The 19,210-nt window shown below is 38.2% G+C and overlaps 1 protein-coding gene across 1 annotated transcript in view; it reads right to left on the bottom strand.

Annotated features, from left to right (window-relative positions):
* The window catches only part of PLXDC2 (plexin domain containing 2), a 257,062-nt gene that overhangs the window by 141,973 nt on the left and 95,879 nt on the right, over nucleotides 1–19,210 (bottom strand). Inside the window, exon 2 of the mRNA XM_058805010.1 lies at nucleotides 249–460. Coding sequence (XP_058660993.1) covers nucleotides 249–460 — 212 coding nt within the window. The remainder of the gene's footprint in view (nucleotides 1–248; nucleotides 461–19,210) is intronic.

The following is a 19,210-nucleotide window of genomic DNA, read 5'->3' on the forward strand; positions in this document are numbered from 1 at the left end:
CTTCCCTTAACTGTCCTCCATCAAAATAGCAAATATCCTCGAGAGACTGTCTTCAAAAGTCATAAAGGACAGGCTCCAGCCTCAGGACAAGAGAAAACTCCAGCTTCTGTGTGCTGATAGGTTCACAAGGGCAAAGACCAAAGGTACTGCTCCCCAAAAGTGTTTGAATACCCTGAAGGAAATGTCATAATTTTTTACTTAGCCCCAGTCAAAGGCAATAAAATGAAATAGATGAAATGAGTATCTACCTCAATCTGTGTAGTGTTGTCATGTCCCTCCTCAAGCAGCAGGTCTGTGAAACCCCCTGGCTCCAAGGAATCCTGCCCCATGCTGGCTCTGTTGGTGTCCACGGATTTGAGGGACTCTGAGTGCCTTCTCCACCTGTGGCTGCTCACAAATGAATCCACCTCCACATTTTCCTCCACTCGAGGGAAGCTCTGAACAACTTCATAAAACACACCTGTTTGACAAGAAAAGAAAGGCAAAACAAAGAAATGTAGTAAGTGAACAGAACATTCGTTTACTAATCACAATTGAAAGTAAATTATACATGAAAATAAATTTTAATTGAAATGAAAATAATTTTTATAATTGGCCATTTGTATCCCTTATAAAGATTTTATGGCAATGTAAATGTTTAAAAGAACTATTATACAAAATTCAGGAATTTTGGACTAAGTTTTGTAGACTCATCTAAACATCACAACTGTTTTATTTTTCTGCTTGTTTTCTGTCTGGGAAAAGCTCTTCCTGTAACATTTTTAACTTCAATACATGTTTCCCCATAGCTGACACTTCTCAAAATAGAATAACTCTAAAAAAAAATATTTTCATCACCTAAGAAAACAAATGTAGAAGAGACAGAGAAACTTTTGTACAGACTTAGGTTTTCTTACTGATTTTATGTTGAAAGAGCTTGGAAGCCATGGTGAAAGGCAAATAAACATTATGAAAGATGTGAAATTCTCATAAACAGCTGTTCCAGCTCATAAATAAATCTGTCCTGCTGTATACGTGATAAACATGAATGATGTGTGAAGTCTGCAGACACCCACTATATCTTCTGCAAGGGATGAGCAGTTGGGTGGTGTGTTTAACATATTGCTTTTGGACATTTTCATGCTCATTTGCAACTTTTTCATACTAGTAAAACTATCAGCAAAACAAACCTACAAAACCATTAATTCTTCAGAAGTTTTCATTTTGCCCAATCCTAAACCCTATGAAAGTATTTTTCTGTTAATTTGTTTTGGTTACCACCATCAAGAGAGAGGGAAGTAAGTTTGTATATTTTGCACTAAAAATCAGATATGCTTTTCACATTGTCTTAGTGTCTAAAAGGACAAGTAGAGGGGTGCTCTGTGCTTTTGATGGGCCAGGAAGAAGGTGATTTGGTCCAAAATCCAGAAAAAAGCAGACCTCTCAAAAGGAGTGGTAAAGGAAAATGCTGAAAGGATAGACCAGTAAACAATTATCTGCAGAAATACTTCCATTGCTTTTTTTAAACAGAATCTTCTGAACAAAAGATGGTACAACTTTTGAGGTCCTTAATGAGCAACACACATTGTCAAAGTACAGAAGAGATGGACAAATAAAAAATTAGCTATTAAAGGTTCAAAAATGTGAGGTTTTCTGCATCACAGCAAGTACAGGTGTAGAAGCCATGGATATAGAAAAATCTGTCAAACATTGTTCTTGGCAGACCAGAAAGTCTTACTACACAGAAACAATATCTAATACACTTTAGGCTCTATGTGGTTCCATTTTTCTATCAAACTCTCCCAAATCTACTAAACTCATTTCCTAAGTTATTTGATCAGTTTCAGCCAAGCTGAAATTATGTCTGATGAAGGTGTTTGGCCAGCTAGATAAATGAGAATTTAATTGACATGCAAAACAAGAAATCTCAGGCCATATCTTTCCTCAGACCCCAAGGAATCAGACTTCTTTTCTTTTAATAGGTGGCTTTTTGAAGCCCGTTTCCTTGCATTTCTTAAAAGCCTTAGAACATTGACTTCAACAAATTGCTACTGTGCTCCCTATTTTATCAGACAGTCAGCAGCCCGATGCAGAGGGACAGCTCAGCGGGTGAACTAACTTATTCCTCCACATTCCTTATCAGAATTTATTCAAAGCAGCCCTCCCTGCTTCAGCTTGGAGCCTTCCCCGCGCTGTTACGGGGATCAGGAAGCTGCGGGACACGGCAAAGTGCTCAGGGCCGCGGGCAGGCAGGGCTGCCAGCCTGTGCCGGGGCCGGCTCCAGGGAGGCAGAGTTTGTCCCCTGCTGCCACCGAGGCACAGGGACACCACGGCACCTTCTGCGAGCCCTGGGCAGCACCACACACCCACAGACAGGGCACACAGGGCTCAGCACCTCTGCTATCTCTGCACCACCCCTTCCCCTGGAACACCTTTCCTGCCTGGCCTTGGGGGCTCAAAACCCACACTCAGAGAGACCCACAAAAAGCATTTCACCCCCATTCTGCAGCCCCACTCCAGCCTACTCTTTTCATGGCTATCATACATGCTTTAGGCAATCAATTAAATTAGCACATAGAACAAGTGAAATTTAGGGGAGGGTTTAAAATCCCATTCACCTCAAGTTGAGACCCATTTGTAAAGAAAATCAATTACACCTTGTTCTCCCACATCCTGAATAGAAATGAATGAAGTTTCTAACCTTTAAGGTGTTCACAACATAAACTGGTTTTTAAAATGATAATAATATAATGATAATGAGAAGGAAAGAAATGTGTTGGGGTATTTCCACTGGCTTGGAAATTCTACACAATTTTCTCCATATTTTATGGTATAATTGCATCATGGCATCTGCAAAATTTGGCTTGCCCATTCCCCATTACAGAGATTTTCGATGTCATTAGTGCACAATTTGTACCCCCTTCTGAATTTTTAATTACATAATTTTTCTCATTGAAACATAGAAAATGTTCTAAAAAAGATTGTTTCTACCATTACACTGATAAACACTTTTTACAGGTACAAGCTATACTGACATAAGGAAGGTTTAGAATCATCTAAGTGTATTCAGGCTGCATGATATCCTTCTAAATTGAATAGTAGCAAGAATTAAATTCAGGAAGTGATAACTATTCAGTTTAAAACTAATCTTTGGAGGTTTTTCACTGTAAAATCTGTAAAACACAGCTATCAATAGACTAGTTAACAGTCCTGGGCTGGCAATGTGAGGATACTGAGCTACAATGTGAGATAAAATCTGGATGTGATTTCAAGGAATAAATAAAGAAACATACTGTGAGAGTCCTCCTTCATTAAAACTTTTCCTTAAACTCCAGGGGATAGAGAGGGGTGATGAGCTTGGATGGACCAGCTCTGCCCCAGAATGTTCTCTTTGTTTGTCCCAGCAGATCTCTAATGCTGAGAAAACCACAAACATTTTTGAAATAAGCTGAACAGAATATTTTACTTTTATGTAAATAAAACTTACGTAAATTTTCAGGTAATTGATAGATAAACTATCTTTAAGTTCTAAAAGGGGCATCCCATAAGAAAGGGCATTCAGAGACCTAAAATTCCAACACTTTGCAAGTTAGAACTGTTCGATGTTTCTGGTTGAAATCTCTGTGTAGATTTAAAAAAAAAAAAATCACATAAAAGGCATTTTAGAGGAAATGTATTATAGTATTATGGTCTTATCTCTTAGATCTTGGAGCTCTTGCTTTAATTAACACTGAAGGAGAACAAGTCATTCAAATCAATTGAAAAGAAGCCAAATGCTGTAATGTCTGATTCATAATAAAATCACAATATTGGCAAGCACAGATGGGTAGCAACTTGTTGGAATTGTACAAACAGAGATGCAAAACTGGGCTCTAACAGATCAGAAATGCTGGGCTATACAAGAAAGATTTGCTGAAAGGGAAGAAGACACCTAAATGTGGTGGGGACATGGGTTCTCTGTTTTGCTAAGACTGCCCTCAAAGAAAAAGAGAGAAATTCTAACCAAATAGGCTCAAAATGCAACAGCTGAACCTGACAAGTAAGACAGCTCTGATTTTGCAAGGAAGTTGGGGCTACATAAATCTTTATTTATAAGGAAGAAACAACAAAGAAGAAACTTTTTCTTTTTAATGAGTGGCAATGTAATTAAAGGAGAAAGAAATCTTCTTTGGGAAAAAAGGGCAATTACATAAATCTTCTTCCATTCAATCAACTAGTTTTGGGTTTTCTCCCCCTTTTCCAAAAGTTCAAACAAAATTTTGTGGAGTGTTTCAGCACATCAGAATTTCGGATTTGCATTTCTGAAATGTGTGCGTTATTCCATGATTGCACACATTTAAGCCAGCTCTGCAATTTGACTAATTTCATAAATGCATCATAATCAGCAAGATTTTTTTTTAAAGACTAGAAATACTCACACATTGAAACCTGTATTCAGAAGATTGCTTGTGAGATATATGATCAACTTTCTAAATATGCCACAGCCCAATTGCCAGCAAAATCAAGTATCAAATACACAAATTTTTTCATCAGGGCACAGAAAATGTCATGATACTACTTTTGCTTAAGTAACTTTCTATAGCCTGCCTTATGAGTCTTTATTTCTATTATGACCCTTTCAGTAAGGGTGAGAGACCAAAAAAATGTTGATGAAAGATATGAATACTAGTCCCATGAAGTTATAGGCTCTTTCCAAACATAAACATGCCTTTAAAGGATTCTCCAGGTATAGGGCTTATATGTTAAATTATGATTATTACAGCAGATATCAGTCATATGCCTCAAAGAAAGAAACATTTCTGCTTTAAATGAACTCTTCCTATGAACACCTCAACAAAATAGAGACTTTTTTCATCATCTGTATCTGATTCATGGGCCTAGGACCAATTCCACCTTTCTGACCTTAATTTAGGAAAGATAGATAAGCTTGACTTAAAATATGTCTTTGATAATGATACAATACTTTTCTTAATAAATTTAAAAATAACATGATTTGTAAAATCCATCCCACATTGATAATTAGCACACAAATAGCTGTGTCAGTTTGGGTCATGATTTGGGTATACCAACAAAAGACCAGATCCTCACAGTTTCTTTTTAAAGCTTGTGTGAAACTGCTAACAGAATTATAATAATATGTGGGGAAATAATGCATAGCATGATCCTATTTTTCCCAACTAGGGATGACAATTTATGAGGCCTGCAAAGGGAATCAGAGGTGAATGATGATAAAACTCTGAATGATGGAAGATGATGATCACTGTACTGCTGTTGAATTGTTTGCTCAGAACAAAAAAATAATATCCAAAATAATAACACTAGCTCCAGGTACATTTTCCTTGCAATTACATAATAAGTAGCAACTAAGACTCATGTCCAATAGAGAATCAGTATCAATAATAATAGGTGTTAGGGTAGGGAAATAACATAACTGGCAATTTCCCTCCACATCCATTTTATTTACAATGTGAACTCAGACCTTCCCCTTTGCAACTGCTTTCTATTCAATAATTATTTTTCACCACTACAAGTGGTCCCAAAGAGCATATTACCACACTTCTAGAACTTTATCTTTGTCACAACTAGAATTAGTACAGGCAGAGTTTTTTGGTTTTGGTTACAGTACAGGTGTGTTTTGGTTTTGTTTTTATTTAAAATTTTTGGTTGCTTGTTTTAATTGCCTGATTTACTTTCACTTTGTAAATATTTATGTAATCATATAGATAAATTAAAATGGTATAAGTAAAGTCAAGATCTGAGTCCACTGGTAACAAACTGTTACTTTGATTAGCCTAAATCAACATTGAGGATATATTGTTAAATTCCAGCTTCACTCATATTCTCCAGCTATATAAACACAATAATTTGCACATTGAATTTACAAGCAATCTGATTGTGGCTTTATAATTTCTTATAGATTTGTTTTTCTGTTCTTTTTGTCAGTTCCACCTGGGGACCAAGAGTTAAATTTATTGCTAACTGGATACATACAGAACCAAAAATTACAACTTATGTCTCAAAGAAGGCTTGCAGTCTCGAAGATGCTGGACAGTAAGAGGAGGGAGAGAATTTTGGTCAGTACACAGTGATATCAGTCATCACCAAAAACCTAGCCAGTATCAAGATTTTGAAGCTATTTTAGTAAAAAGAAGATTTAAAAAGGGAAAAAAAAGTGGTTAATTTTTTTGCACACATATTCTAGAAGGATTTAAGTTGCTTTCACATCTGAGGTTAGAACAAGAGTCTAGAGAAGGCTGATTGTAACAAGTGGAAGGCATAAAACATTTCACACCTACTAGGTGCTTACAAATCTTATGCACATCTGCATCCCATCCTGGCAGACCTTTTTTGTATTAGTTTTGGAATGATAAAAACACAATATGATTAAGCTAACAATGTGGAGTGTAATCCTTTATTTCAGCTCTCCCCTTTTGGAGACAGGAAGACAAAATCACTTTGAAAAGAAAGATAATGAAGTTGGAATTTATTCTGGTTTAGTCTTTCCTTACAAAATAAAATAAAAAAAAAAAATAAAAGAAGCTCTAATAGACTTAGATGCCCAGCCATGGCAAATTCAATTTGAGTACTATTCACTTAATCTTTGCACCCTATACTAATATGTTCTCTATCCACCTCTCCAGTAGCACTTGCAATAATTATCAGTAATGCAGACCCCCAGCTGGATATAGATGAATATTACCCCATACTGAGTTTCCAAAACAAAGTATATCTATAATGTTCTTATGTACCTGGAGCAGAACTCACACTTATAATAATTTTATGTTCTTGTGCATTATCATCTACAGCATAGAAAAGGAAATAGTTAACAAATTTAAAATAATTTGATGCTTTCTGATTAATATGTAGCAATAATGTCAAAATGTTAATTCATGTGTAATTTATGTACTTTCTGTACAAATCTCCCTATAACACAAACCCTTGCAAAACTACAGAATTATTTATTTAAAAAGCAGTAAAAAGTAAAGAATTCAACAAAAAAATGCCCTGCCAAGAGAAATGGAGATCTCTCTATAATATTCTATTTATATGCAAATTCTTGCTTTTCCAAACTCAATTCAAAGGTTTGCCAGAGAATACTAATACCAACTGTACCTTATTTAAACACATTGTAAAGAAGATTTTTTGCTTTTTTTTCTGGTTACAGTATGATTGCTGGTATTGCATAGTAGCATTAGAGGTGTCTCCTATGCATTCACTTCACTGTTCCAACTTGAAGGCATCTTTCTTTTTCCTGAAGGCTCTAGCAAACCTAGGCACTAGAACAACCTGAGGATATGAGAGAAAAGCACACAAAAATTGAACTAGGTATTCATAGTTTGAGCTGCAGCATATGTCTGGAACTCATTTTGCACGACTTGTTGGGAAAGAAGATAGTAAATAACTGGGATGTAAGAACCTGTGCTAGCTTGGCTAATTATGCCCGCCTGAGCAGACAGCGCCAAATGCAGCTTTGGTAGAAAGGTTATCTTCAGTTTTAGCCTGAGGAGAAGCCAAAGGCTAAGGCAGAGAGAAGCCCATTGCTCCAAAGATGGCTTAGCACAGACAGCACCCACGGCGTCTCTGCACAGCAGCGTGCAGGGGAAAAGAGCAACTGCAGGGACACTGCAGGGACACTGCAGGGACACTGCAGGGACGGGCCAAGACACCACGGGCTGTCGCTCCCTGGGGCTGGAGCAGCACCAGAGGGTAACTGGCCCCCTGGGCAGCCCTGCCAGGCTGACTGAACCAGGCACAAGGATCAATCATTCACCCCAAAGGCAGCCACGCAGGATTGTGGTGCTCAAGCAAAGACAGACAGACGGAAAACAGGGCTCACACACCCACACATGGAGCTGCCCACACATACAGGCACAGGCAGTGTCACCTCAGGGGCACAGGTTACAGTCTGAGCAACCTGGCACACAGGAAAAAAAAGAAGAAAGTTGGCACAATAACACAATGCCTCATCAGGTACAACAAGCACTGATGGCACACCGATGAAGGATTTCCTCTCCTCCCCAGCCACTGGTGCCCAACAGACTGAAACCACCCTTGGTAAGTTTGTCTCAAACAAGGGCAAACTCCTAAGCCTCTTACTATCTCCAAACAGACTTATTAATGAGTTTGTGGCAGTGTGCCAAAACACAGCCTACACACAGAGTGACACTTCTGAGAACTCAACACGTCCTGGACACTTCAAAGACAGGCAGATCATGAAATGTAACCCCAGCATGACTTAAATATGGCACATTTCTCCCTCTGCATCCTCAATCCCCTCTGCCCCCATCACAGGAGGGGAAAGGAAGTGGTTTGCAGTAGTAGATGTTTCACAGAAAATTTTCCAAATTTTCAGGATTTGGAAAACTGAAAATGAAGAAGCCAGAAATGTGTAGCAGAGAATATAATAATAATCTGATGTTATAAAAGCTGAAGAAAAAAACTCCATTATTTTTCTTCCAGTAGAGTGGCAAAAGAGAATTTTTTGAAGATGGGAAAATTAAAATTTACAGCAGTTTATGGAGACATAACTTGGACTTCTTTGGAGCTCAAGATCACAAATTGATTTCCATCAGAGCCATAAATTCAAACCCCTTCACTTTCATTATGGATCAAACAAGGAAACTAAATATCTTCTTTCATTTTCTGCACACAAAGTCTTCCTAGACAAACAATGATTCAGGATTAAGAAAGATTAATCCAGCTACAAGTAAACAGATTGATCATTCGTAGAATTAATGAATTCATTTAATAAACAGTAAAGGCTTAGTGCCACAACATACTACACAGTGGTGTCAAGATGTTTTTCATGAAATTTCCTGCAAAAAGGAAAAGAAGTAAATTGTCATGTTCAACCACAGAGTTGCTTCAAGGGTCAGGAGAATTAAAGGTGGTCTCACTGGGTTTATATGGTATGGTTACATGTTTAGGTCAGCAATGACTGAAAAATACATTAAATGCTAGTACTTTAGAATTCTTAAGATGTCTTTAGCTGATTTTCACGCCTTTATAGATACACTGAATTATGCTTATGATGTTCTATCTGTGATGCCTTTTTTTTTTTTTTTTTGTGGAGATGGGATGGTCAAGAAATGAAAATAGTATTTTATTTAAAAAAAAAAGACATAGAATCTTATTTCAAGGTCTCTTCACCCTCAGCTTGAAATTGCTGTTCAACTTACATTTCCGTCTATATTTACCCAGTTCCTTCCTTTCTGCATATTTTGTTCCAAAAATATTGAAAAAACTTTAAAAAAGAAGATCTATTCCTTTCTATTTTCACTCACATGCATGAAGTAAGTGTTCTAAGGACTTCTGACAACATAGTAGGGATTCTAAATAACAAGGGATCCAATCTGGCCCCTTGCAGTACCATGGATATGGACCTCTGTAAGAGCAGTCACTAAAGAAGTCAGAACTTTTCAATTTTTGAAGAAGCATAAGAGAAACCTAAGTAATTATAGTCGTATATATAGTGTAGAGATGGATTCTCTAAAAGAAACTAAATATATGCTGTAAAAGAGCAGTTTACTTATATTTTTTAGTATTTTTTCGTAATAGCTCAATGAATGCCTCTCTTTTGCAATCTGTAAGATGCAGATAATGAAACTAACTTTCGCTCTTAAACATGGTCTGTGTTACTAATGACAGGCACCAGATTATAGCTATGTACTATTTTATTACTAAAAGGCCATTGCTTATTTCTTCCAGTCTCTTTCTTGGCAAAGTATTTTCTGTCTTGTCTAATGAAGATTAAATTGGTCACTGAAATCACAATGGGTCTAAATGTCTTCAGCTTTTTTATTTTTTTATTTTCTGGAGAAATTATCATTTTAGCTTCAGCTAAAATCAGCTAAAATCCTAGATCAGGATATCTGCTGAAGAAAAACATCATGTTTCTAGCACACTAATGGGAGGAAATTAGAGCAGAGATTGTTTTTAAACTCTGGCACAAAATCGTCTTGCTAGACTTGATGTGAGACCAAAAAAATAAAATCATAGATTAAGGAGGAATTGTTATAGAAATGCATTTAGAGTCAAAGAACAGCTGTATTAAAACCATCAGAAATTGGAGGCAGAAAAATACAAATTAAGCCCATTTGAGATATGAATGATAGAAAGACATTCTTTGTTTGGGAGAAAAGAAATAAACCCTTTGAAAACTGGCAGAGATACTGGAGAAACAGAAGATAAAATACTGCATCGATCTTGAAACTTGTCAAAGCAATGAAATTATCCAGAAAATGTTGACTTGGACTGCCTGAAACACGGAGCATTGAATGTGGCCTTTGTCTTCTCCCACAAGGCAGCCGAGCTGGTGCTGTGGGTTGTGCAGCTCTGGGGAGTGAAGAGCAGGAAGGACAAGTTTTCACAGTTTTTAATTGATGAACAGGACTGGAATGACTCTACTCCTATAAAGGCATTTTAGAATTTACAGATAAAACCTGTTTTGTTTTTTCTTTTTAATGTATGTTACATTTGACACTGTTTACATGCATTCCCACCATACCAAAGTAAAATTAGGGAACAGCATTGCTGCCATCCATTTTAATATACACTAGTTATGAGGAACTTAGGCATTTGGATAGACATATTCTGGGAGAAGATTGAATAAATGTGGTTTTTTTCCTTCTATATCAAACACCTTCCAATCCAACCACAGCATTTCCAGGAAAAAAAAATATCAGTTTTGCAGAACTCCTGCTGGGTTGGGTTTGTTAGCATGGTGTGGACATACATTTCATCTGTGCTTTTATTTTTTTAAAAGGAGAAAGAAATGGATTCTGCCATTGCTGTTGCAAAGCACACGGTGTTTTGGAAGCTGTGCAGGGATGAGCCAGCTTAAATGACATCAGTCTACACTTTATGAAGGGACAGATTTGCAACTCTCTGCTGTGCCAGTGGAAGATGGGACATTATGTAATGTGTGAAGATCATTACACATTAATCATCATATGAAGAATATGTTATTTTACTTTTCAGAGGGTAAGAAAATAGACATGACACATGGAACAAGAGAGTTCACTATATTCCTTAAAAATACAAATGTACTTAAATGTTTAGGAAGAGCTTATTTTCAAAATGAAGCTGAGCTTATAAGAACTCACACCTGATAGACTCAGTGACAGGATGCATGCAAACACTGCCTAGTGCCCACAGAGAGCTGAAAGAATGACTCTATGAGGAAAAGACCTTCTTCACAAAATGGTTGGTTTTCTGCCCTGGTAATCACCCAAGCATTTATACTTTATGCAGCCACCCACTCAAAATGTTGCTCAGGTTCTTTATTTTCACTGGCTAGAAGGCAAATTCAAAGGAGAAAAGAGAAAAATATCTTTAAGAGAGAAAACAGAGTGTTTTAGAAGTTTTTTAGATAAAAAGACATTTCAGTGTTTAATTACTAAACAAAGACCAGAATATCCATGTACAGAATGAGTTGGTAAAAAAGTCAAAATTTGGCCTATTTTATTAGACAGAGATTGATATATCTGTAAAATAGATTTGAAAAATCACCTGTGTTTTTTCTTATTCTGTTCACCACAGATTTTATTCCTAAGAAGCACATAAAAATGCTGTCTCAATGTGCTATTTTTTTTGTCTTTCCAAAGGAAGAATAGTGCCAACAGTCAGCTATGATTCCCCATGCCCTGCCCTTGAAATTCAATGACAGAAAAGCACTAGCCAGATGCACAAAAAGGCATCTTTTAGAGCAGTCTTATATTTCTTTGTCACATCATCTCGCTGCCAAGGTTTTAACCCACGTCCTGGCTGACAGCCCATCCAGAGCCAGAGCAGCCACAGTAAGGTTTGCAAACCAGCTCTTCACATCTTGCAGCAGGGAACAGATTCAAAACCAGCCTAACTACATTCAGTGTTGGAAGAGTAAAAGATTTGCCTGGTTCCTGGAAATTAATATAACCCTAGAAATCATACTTAAGTAATTAATATAACCCTAGAAGAACTGAAGTTTCTCAAGAAAAATTTGGTTTTGTTTCCAGTTAGCTCAATGCTAATTTAGGGCACAAACTCACCATCTGTAGCACATGTATTCACACTGTCAAAGCACTTGCAACTCATGCAAGTCCCAAGCCAGTGAAGTTTAATGGAAGGCTGACTGCCTTCCACAACACATACATCTCACTTATTCAAACAGAGAAACAGCTCAGTCACTAAAGATGTATCATTCCATGTCTGAATTATAGAGGCATAAATTACCAGTTCCTGGATATCTAGGTGTCTTGGCCAACCAACTGCTGAGCTTGCACAGGCTTGCTGTCCTTTTGCAGTATGTCCTACAGACCCAGCATTTCCAACCCACTACCATTAACAGACCTGGTTTACAGTATTTTCTCTTCAGATAACTGTAAGGATGAGGCTCTCTAGTGCTAAAGGATGCAGTCAAGCTCAGTCAGTAAGGACAGGCACCCCCACCTACCAAAAAGCTGGCTGGGTCACCTTTCTTACTTGCCTGAGCTGCTCACTTGATCCCACTTTCCAGTTTTGGAAAGCATATGCCCACTGTGACAGAATTGTCTCTTGAAATCCACAGTAGGCTTTTCTTAAGTCGGGCCTAGTTACATTCCTCATAGATTTTATGAACTGTCTGCCCTGCTCTCTCTCCTTTGTTTGAATGAGTCTTCACTATTGCCCAGAATAACTCCAAAAGCAGGACACCTTGCTAGGAGATGGAAAACCTCCCCGAGGGTAAAGGTAACCTTGAGCTCTCTGCCTCACTTCCCTGGAGAGGGCATAACCACCAGCATACCATGAAAACACAGGACACCAGCACTTGGGCTCAGAAAACAAGGTGAGAGCTTCTCTCACTGACAGAGACCAGCTGCACTCTCAGAAGTGCATTGCACATGCTGGAGCCCAAGGCAGGCAGGTCTCCTTTTGCAAATCTGAAGAGCAGTTAAGTGGATCCCTAGAAGCAGGATTTCAGACACACAATGGGCATTGCTGATTTTTGGTTTTAATTTTCAGGCCACTCCCAGATCCACATCTGAGTGTTTGGGATTGCAAATTAAGTGATAACAGCAAGCAGCTCACACAAGGCTTTAATTCCACTTTAGAATTACAAAACTACAGATTTGCCATGAAAACACAGTTTGTAAGTGCTGAAGTCCTTCATCACATTCACAACCTTAAACAAATCTGGGAGGAAGTGTTTGTTAAACACTAACCAGTGTTGACAGCAAATGCCCACTTGCTTCAAAGACTAAAACCAGTTTTTCAGCCCCTGAATCACATGCTTGCCAATCATGTGGAACTTTCTCATACTTTGGTGCATTTGGGCACATTGTTTGGCTCTAAATGAGCCCACAAACCCACTGACACTTCCATGAACCAGGGACTTCCAAAGATTTGTTATTTAACTGAACTTTATTGCATAACTCACAGTGGACATTTTTCCACTTTTCTCTTAATGGTAAACCATAATCTCACAACTTCTTGTGCCCCAAATGAATCTCCATTTCTGCCTGGTTATACCAAAAGCAGCAGATTTTCCACACTGCATAGTGCAGGCATCTCTTCACATGATTTAGTTAAGCTGTTTCTAAGCATCTGTCCAGTATCATCTGTTTGTAAAAAAGTATGAAGCATATATCACTTTTTACCTGCTCCTGGAGGAGAAAAGTAATAAAAGACAGCACATTCAGCCTCCTCCTCTCATATAAATGCAGTAAGAAGGGAAAAGCAACAACTTACTTTATTACTCCCATCAGTTTTGCTGAAGTAAGGAGACTGAAAGCTGTGGGAGTAAACTTTCTGTGTCATTATATATAGACTCTCCACAGGAAGAACAGGCTCATCAATATATTGTTTTTCACCTTCAGCTTTAAATATGAGTAATTTCACATATAACAGCTCACACAATCTAATTTCTTTTAGATCTGTAATGCACTCAACCAGGGGCAAACTGAATCTTGCTTTTAAAAAAAAAAATGTATGTTTTGTTTTTTGGTTTTTTTTCCTTACATGTGCATGTGACCCCACTCCTCACTGTGTGCCTTCCTCTCTCCTCCCTGCAGGGTACAAACCCCAGACTGACATTCCTTCTGATGTCCTCTGACTCCAAATCAAGTCTCTCCCCATAGAACCAAAGTTGTGGTTCCCATAGCTTGAATGACAGGCTTTAATAGAGTGTTTACCATCCAGTGCCCTGACAGGTCAATCCCACCAGGAACCAGTCTAGACTGGGAATTCCTCCTTTTATAGCTTGGGTTTTATTCCGCTACCAGTCCAGTTATTCATCACCTTCCAGCCTTATTCTGATCACCTCCTTTTCCACAGCTGCCTGGTCTCTCCAGATCAGCCCTTGCTCTGCCAGGAAGAGCACAGACCCCGTGTGGCACCACTTTATTTTAGCCCTGTTTCAGGAAGGAGGAGCAGAGCAGGGAGGAAAAGGTGATGTTGCATGCAGAGACTGTCTCACAGCCTTGGCCATAGAATTTGGCCTCACTTGCCTGCTACCTCTGCCCAACCTCATTGTCTGAAATCAGATGTTATCCTCTCCAGTGACCTGTCAAAGGAAGATAAAACAGCAGAGGGGAGAGTAAATTGCATGGAGTTCTGCAGTCAGAAAATCACTTCTCTGAAAAGCAATGTGACAAGCCTGAACTCTATTTTGCTATCATATATTTTCTCAGTGTCACAAGAAGGAATATTTTTCTAGTTTAAATGTTTTAAAATTAAGACCTTTCTTATCTGAAATTAATATCAGAAATTTGTCACACTATAAGTGCATAGAAACAACACTGGGCTTACTTCACGCTGTTCAAGACTGTGGACATAGAACTTGCATGTTTTAATTTACAGAACAGTCTATAAACATCCTATGATCTGTTACTTACTGTTCCATGAATATATGGGACATAGATCATTAAGAAAATCACTTAGTCAAGGCAGTGACAAAATAGCAAAGTGGTTTACATGCATATAGGGAAGGAATGAAATGACTGTTCATGTTGAGTCCAGTGGGATTTCCAGATCCCAAGAAAAAAGGAAAAGGTAATTTACTGATATTTAATATACAGCAGCACCATAAAACTGCTAGTTATGGGCTCCTCTTGCTTCTCTTAGAAAAATCAGACATTAGAAAATTCAGAAAAAGAATTCTAATATTATTCTACTGCAAGATATGTCACATAGCCAATAAATTGGCATCTTTAAGTCTCACAAAGTGATCTAGAAGCCATTTGACATTATAGTTAATAGGAGCACTTGCTGGTGCTCTGCAGAGAGCTGATTAGTCACAGCACACAGTTTCCTCTAGTTTTCAGCTATTAAACAACACTTAGAAAGTTAAACTCATATTAAATATTTATCTGATATTTCTTGTTCCACGTAAGTAATTGCTGCAAATGCCACAGGAATTCTGTGCTGTTGCCAGAAAGAGGATGCAATGGCAAAGAGATTGGGAAGTAAGCCCATGAGGCAACATCTGAGTTGAAATATGAATTTGTGAACCCTTTGGCCAGGATTGCTCAACATGACTGAGAATTTCACATTTTGCAGATGCCTGACTGCAGCATCTTAAAGAGGCATAATTTTTTTGCAGGGTGATCTTTTGACTCTTTCTGAACATCATTCTATCTAGAACATATCCCCACAGACATTCTCCAGCTCTTGACCTTCTGGTTCTTCTCTTTAGTAAGCTCAGTTACTTCCTCACATTACACTGTCCTCACATAGTTCAAGATTTAGAATTCTAATCACTTTGGGATGTGTAAATGCAAGTGTGCAACCTCCTGAAGATCTCATGACTCAGTGCAGCTGTGGATGCTTAGAGCACCTTTGATGTCAAGCTGCTCTGGTGGTATCTGACTGGAGGTGGTGACCCTTCAGAAACATCCAACTGTGGAAAACTGAATTGAAATAAACTGCAACAGATCATGAATTTCTGGAAACTGGTAGTACTGCATTCTCATAAATCTTTGTGCCTCATACAACACAAGGTGGAGGAGGTCATCTCCCCAGCTATTTACTGCAACAGTAAAGGTTGCTCTGGCTCTGGTGTTACAGGGTTAGTTTTATTCCATGGGAAAAACCTTTTCTGCCCTGACTAACTTGAAATCTTTTAAACCTGAAATATTCTGGGTGAACAATACCATTATCTATTGAAGGTATTCAAGCAGTCTGGCTGCCTTACAATAATAACTTCTGTTTAGATGTTTTGAAAATATTCTAAACTTCAATTTGGCATACAAATAACCTCATTTTTTCTTCAAACTAGCACCCACTTACACATTGGCTGCTCTGAAATTCCCTGTCATTGCTAGGAAAGTCAGCACTGGGTCAGTGCTAGACATCTGCATTTTCAAATCAGTAACTACTACTTGTGGGGAGAAGCAAGGCTTGCCAGAAAGCACAAAGTTCAAGAACACAACATCCCCCATTAGCATAGTTCAGTTCTAGTCAAAATAACTTTCTAATGTCTTTATTTGAAATTAATCCCTTCCCCCAATCAAATCCAGATGTTCTGTGTTTATTTATTTATTTACATTTTTTAGAAGCAGAGAGTGGTGTAGGAATGGTGAGAAACAGTTTGAAGCTCTGAGAAGAAGCTTTGATCTCAGAGAAAAGCACTGTTAGAACTGTTGTAAAACATTTTGTTTTCTAAACCTAAATGCTATGAAGTCCATAACTAACTACCCAAGCTAACAAAAAAATCCAAAACAAACAAATATGAAGTTCTTCTAAACACTTTCTATATACTTCATTTATTGTGATTCTAAACAACTGCAGCTGCTTTCTGTCCTTTACTTATTGAAAATGCAATCAGCAATGAAGTTAATTTGTGTCAGACCAAAGCACTTGCACTAACTGATTACTTACAGATGTCAAATCTCCAAGTGAAATTTTTGCCACCTGTTTTCAATTTCAGGATTGGCAGTTTTGTATTTCCACAGCTTACTGACCTGGTATGGGTCTATACCATCTGCTGTTGTATTCTCCAGGCTCAGTTTCCACAAGACATCAACAACATCAAAATAGTTTTATCAGGAAGTTTTCTCCTTTATTACAAGGAGGCATCCAAAATATTGTAACATGGAAGAATCAAAACTGTCTTCCACATTAAAAAAAGCTGTAGATGAAACAATAACTACTTTTCATTAATAGGTGGTTTCATTCAAGGTGTGAATATGGTTTATTTGCATGTCAAATTAACTATATCAAGATGGTTCCATGAATTGTTCGGGCCAAGCTTCACTGTATTTTTATTTGGATATTAATTATCAAGCATAAACATTTTGTATAGCCTGAAGTTCTTTAGGAGAGCCCATTTTATTTATGGAAACATTGCTGTCAACATTTAATCTATGTACTAGAAAACATAATACTTTATTTAGTTAAAAGGGGCAATAATAAACGTTTGGGAACTAAACTGGGATTCTTGGTGATAAGCAATGATCAGAAATACAAAATTGCCTTTTTTTTCACTAGTCTGCCAAGGTTACGTTGCTAAGTAGTTTTGCAAAACTTCTTTTTCTATTTTAGATGAGATTTATTCTGCAAGATGCATTACCAACATTGTTTCAGCCATGGGTCATCTATAAGCTGATTCCAAAATGTATTCTCATTACAATGATTACTAGATGGTACTTTTAAGAGAAACCAGTTATGGAAAAGGAGCAGTTATCCTGTCTGTAACTTGTGGTATGAACCTCTAGGGGATGCTGTGTATATTAAATTGACACTACATTTTAACTTTTGAATTCTTCCCAGTATAGAAGTCCCAGCTGATACTAGCCCAGATGGCTTGTGGTTGGGTGATATTTTTTTTTGCTTGTATGACCACAGTGTACCCACTGTGTACAGTTCCTTTGTTGTTGACAAGGTCCAGGGTGGAAGATGCACTGCAAATGCAGAATAAAAACTGCAGGATAAAATCCTTTCCACTGCTGCATAAAGAGTTAAGTGTGCGCTAAATTAGGCTGTGCTCTGAGGTGTGAGCTCCTGGTAGCTCAGCCCAGAGGAAGCTGCAGGGCTTTGGGAGAGGAGGAGGAGGAGGGGATCTGGGATGGGTCTTGTTTCCACAGCACTGGAGTGGGCTGTCAGAGTGGAAATGCTGAACTCAGACATGAGCAGCAGAGTGGGCATGGGTCACAGACTGTGGGCATGCTAGGGTGGGAGAGAAGGATCACTTTTTGCTAAGACACTAAAATAAAACAATTATTTCCCTACTTCAACACCAACCACAGATGTTCTCTCAGTCTTCTCCCCACTGCAGGAAATGACAAGTTCCCCAGTCCTTTCCCTTGTTCATGAGGCAATTGAAACCATTGTCTCCAAAAGAAGTTTCTGAGCATTCCCCTGGGGTCGAGTATTGGTGAGACAAGAGACAGCACAAGATCCAAAAGCACTTTCCAGACAGCCACAGCTCTTCCAAGCCTGTCAGACTGCAGTTCCAGCCCTTGTGCTGATGGTGATAGACACAGAACCCTTTACTCCTCCTAACCATTTGGTTCACCTTCTGCCATACTGTTTGCTATTGCTCAGTCTCTAGAAGAGCGAAGGAGACTTTGGCATCACTTTGGAGCCACTAGAGTTTTTATGTATTTTGCTTAAAGAACTCTGCCAGGCAAAAATTAGGCAGGATTGTGGCCCACTCGCTGCAATGTCCTCTGACCTCAGTTAACACTGACATAAAACTAGAAGAATGCTGTTGACTGGAGCACAGCTATTGCCATTGTACAGGAGTGCATCTGAGGTCAGAATCTGACTCAATCTGCTTGCCAAAGACTGCAAAATATTATGAAAGAATGGCTAACAGAAGCTACCCACACCCACTGAGCTGTGGACGTTCAGCTGAGAAGCAGATGTTTTAAGGGTCAGTACTTCTGTAATAAGTAAACACATTTATTGTAATGTAGAACACTGAGCTAATAATATAAATACCAAGTAGGATACTTGAAATACTGTGCAAACAACAACATACATCTAAAAAATAACTACAACAAATGCTTGTTTTTCACTAGAAAGATCACAGGATCAGCAGCTGTTTACTGCTTCAGCACACCAATTACGACGTAAGCTTAGCCAATGTTTCCAATAAAGCCTGCTCCCATCCATCCAATTTCTAATAATCTGTGACATTTTTTCCTGGGTCTAATGTTCAGAGAGTTTGCTGTCCAAAACACTAGCTGAGTTACTCTCAGAGCAAGGCCAAAGGACCACGTGCTCTCCTTTTTAGATGCAGTTAGCTAAAACTAATTCACTTCGTTCTTTG

The sequence above is a fragment of the Ammospiza caudacuta genome, chromosome 1 (genome assembly GCF_027887145.1).
Source record: "Ammospiza caudacuta isolate bAmmCau1 chromosome 1, bAmmCau1.pri, whole genome shotgun sequence".
Lineage (NCBI taxonomy): Eukaryota > Metazoa > Chordata > Aves > Passeriformes > Passerellidae > Ammospiza > Ammospiza caudacuta.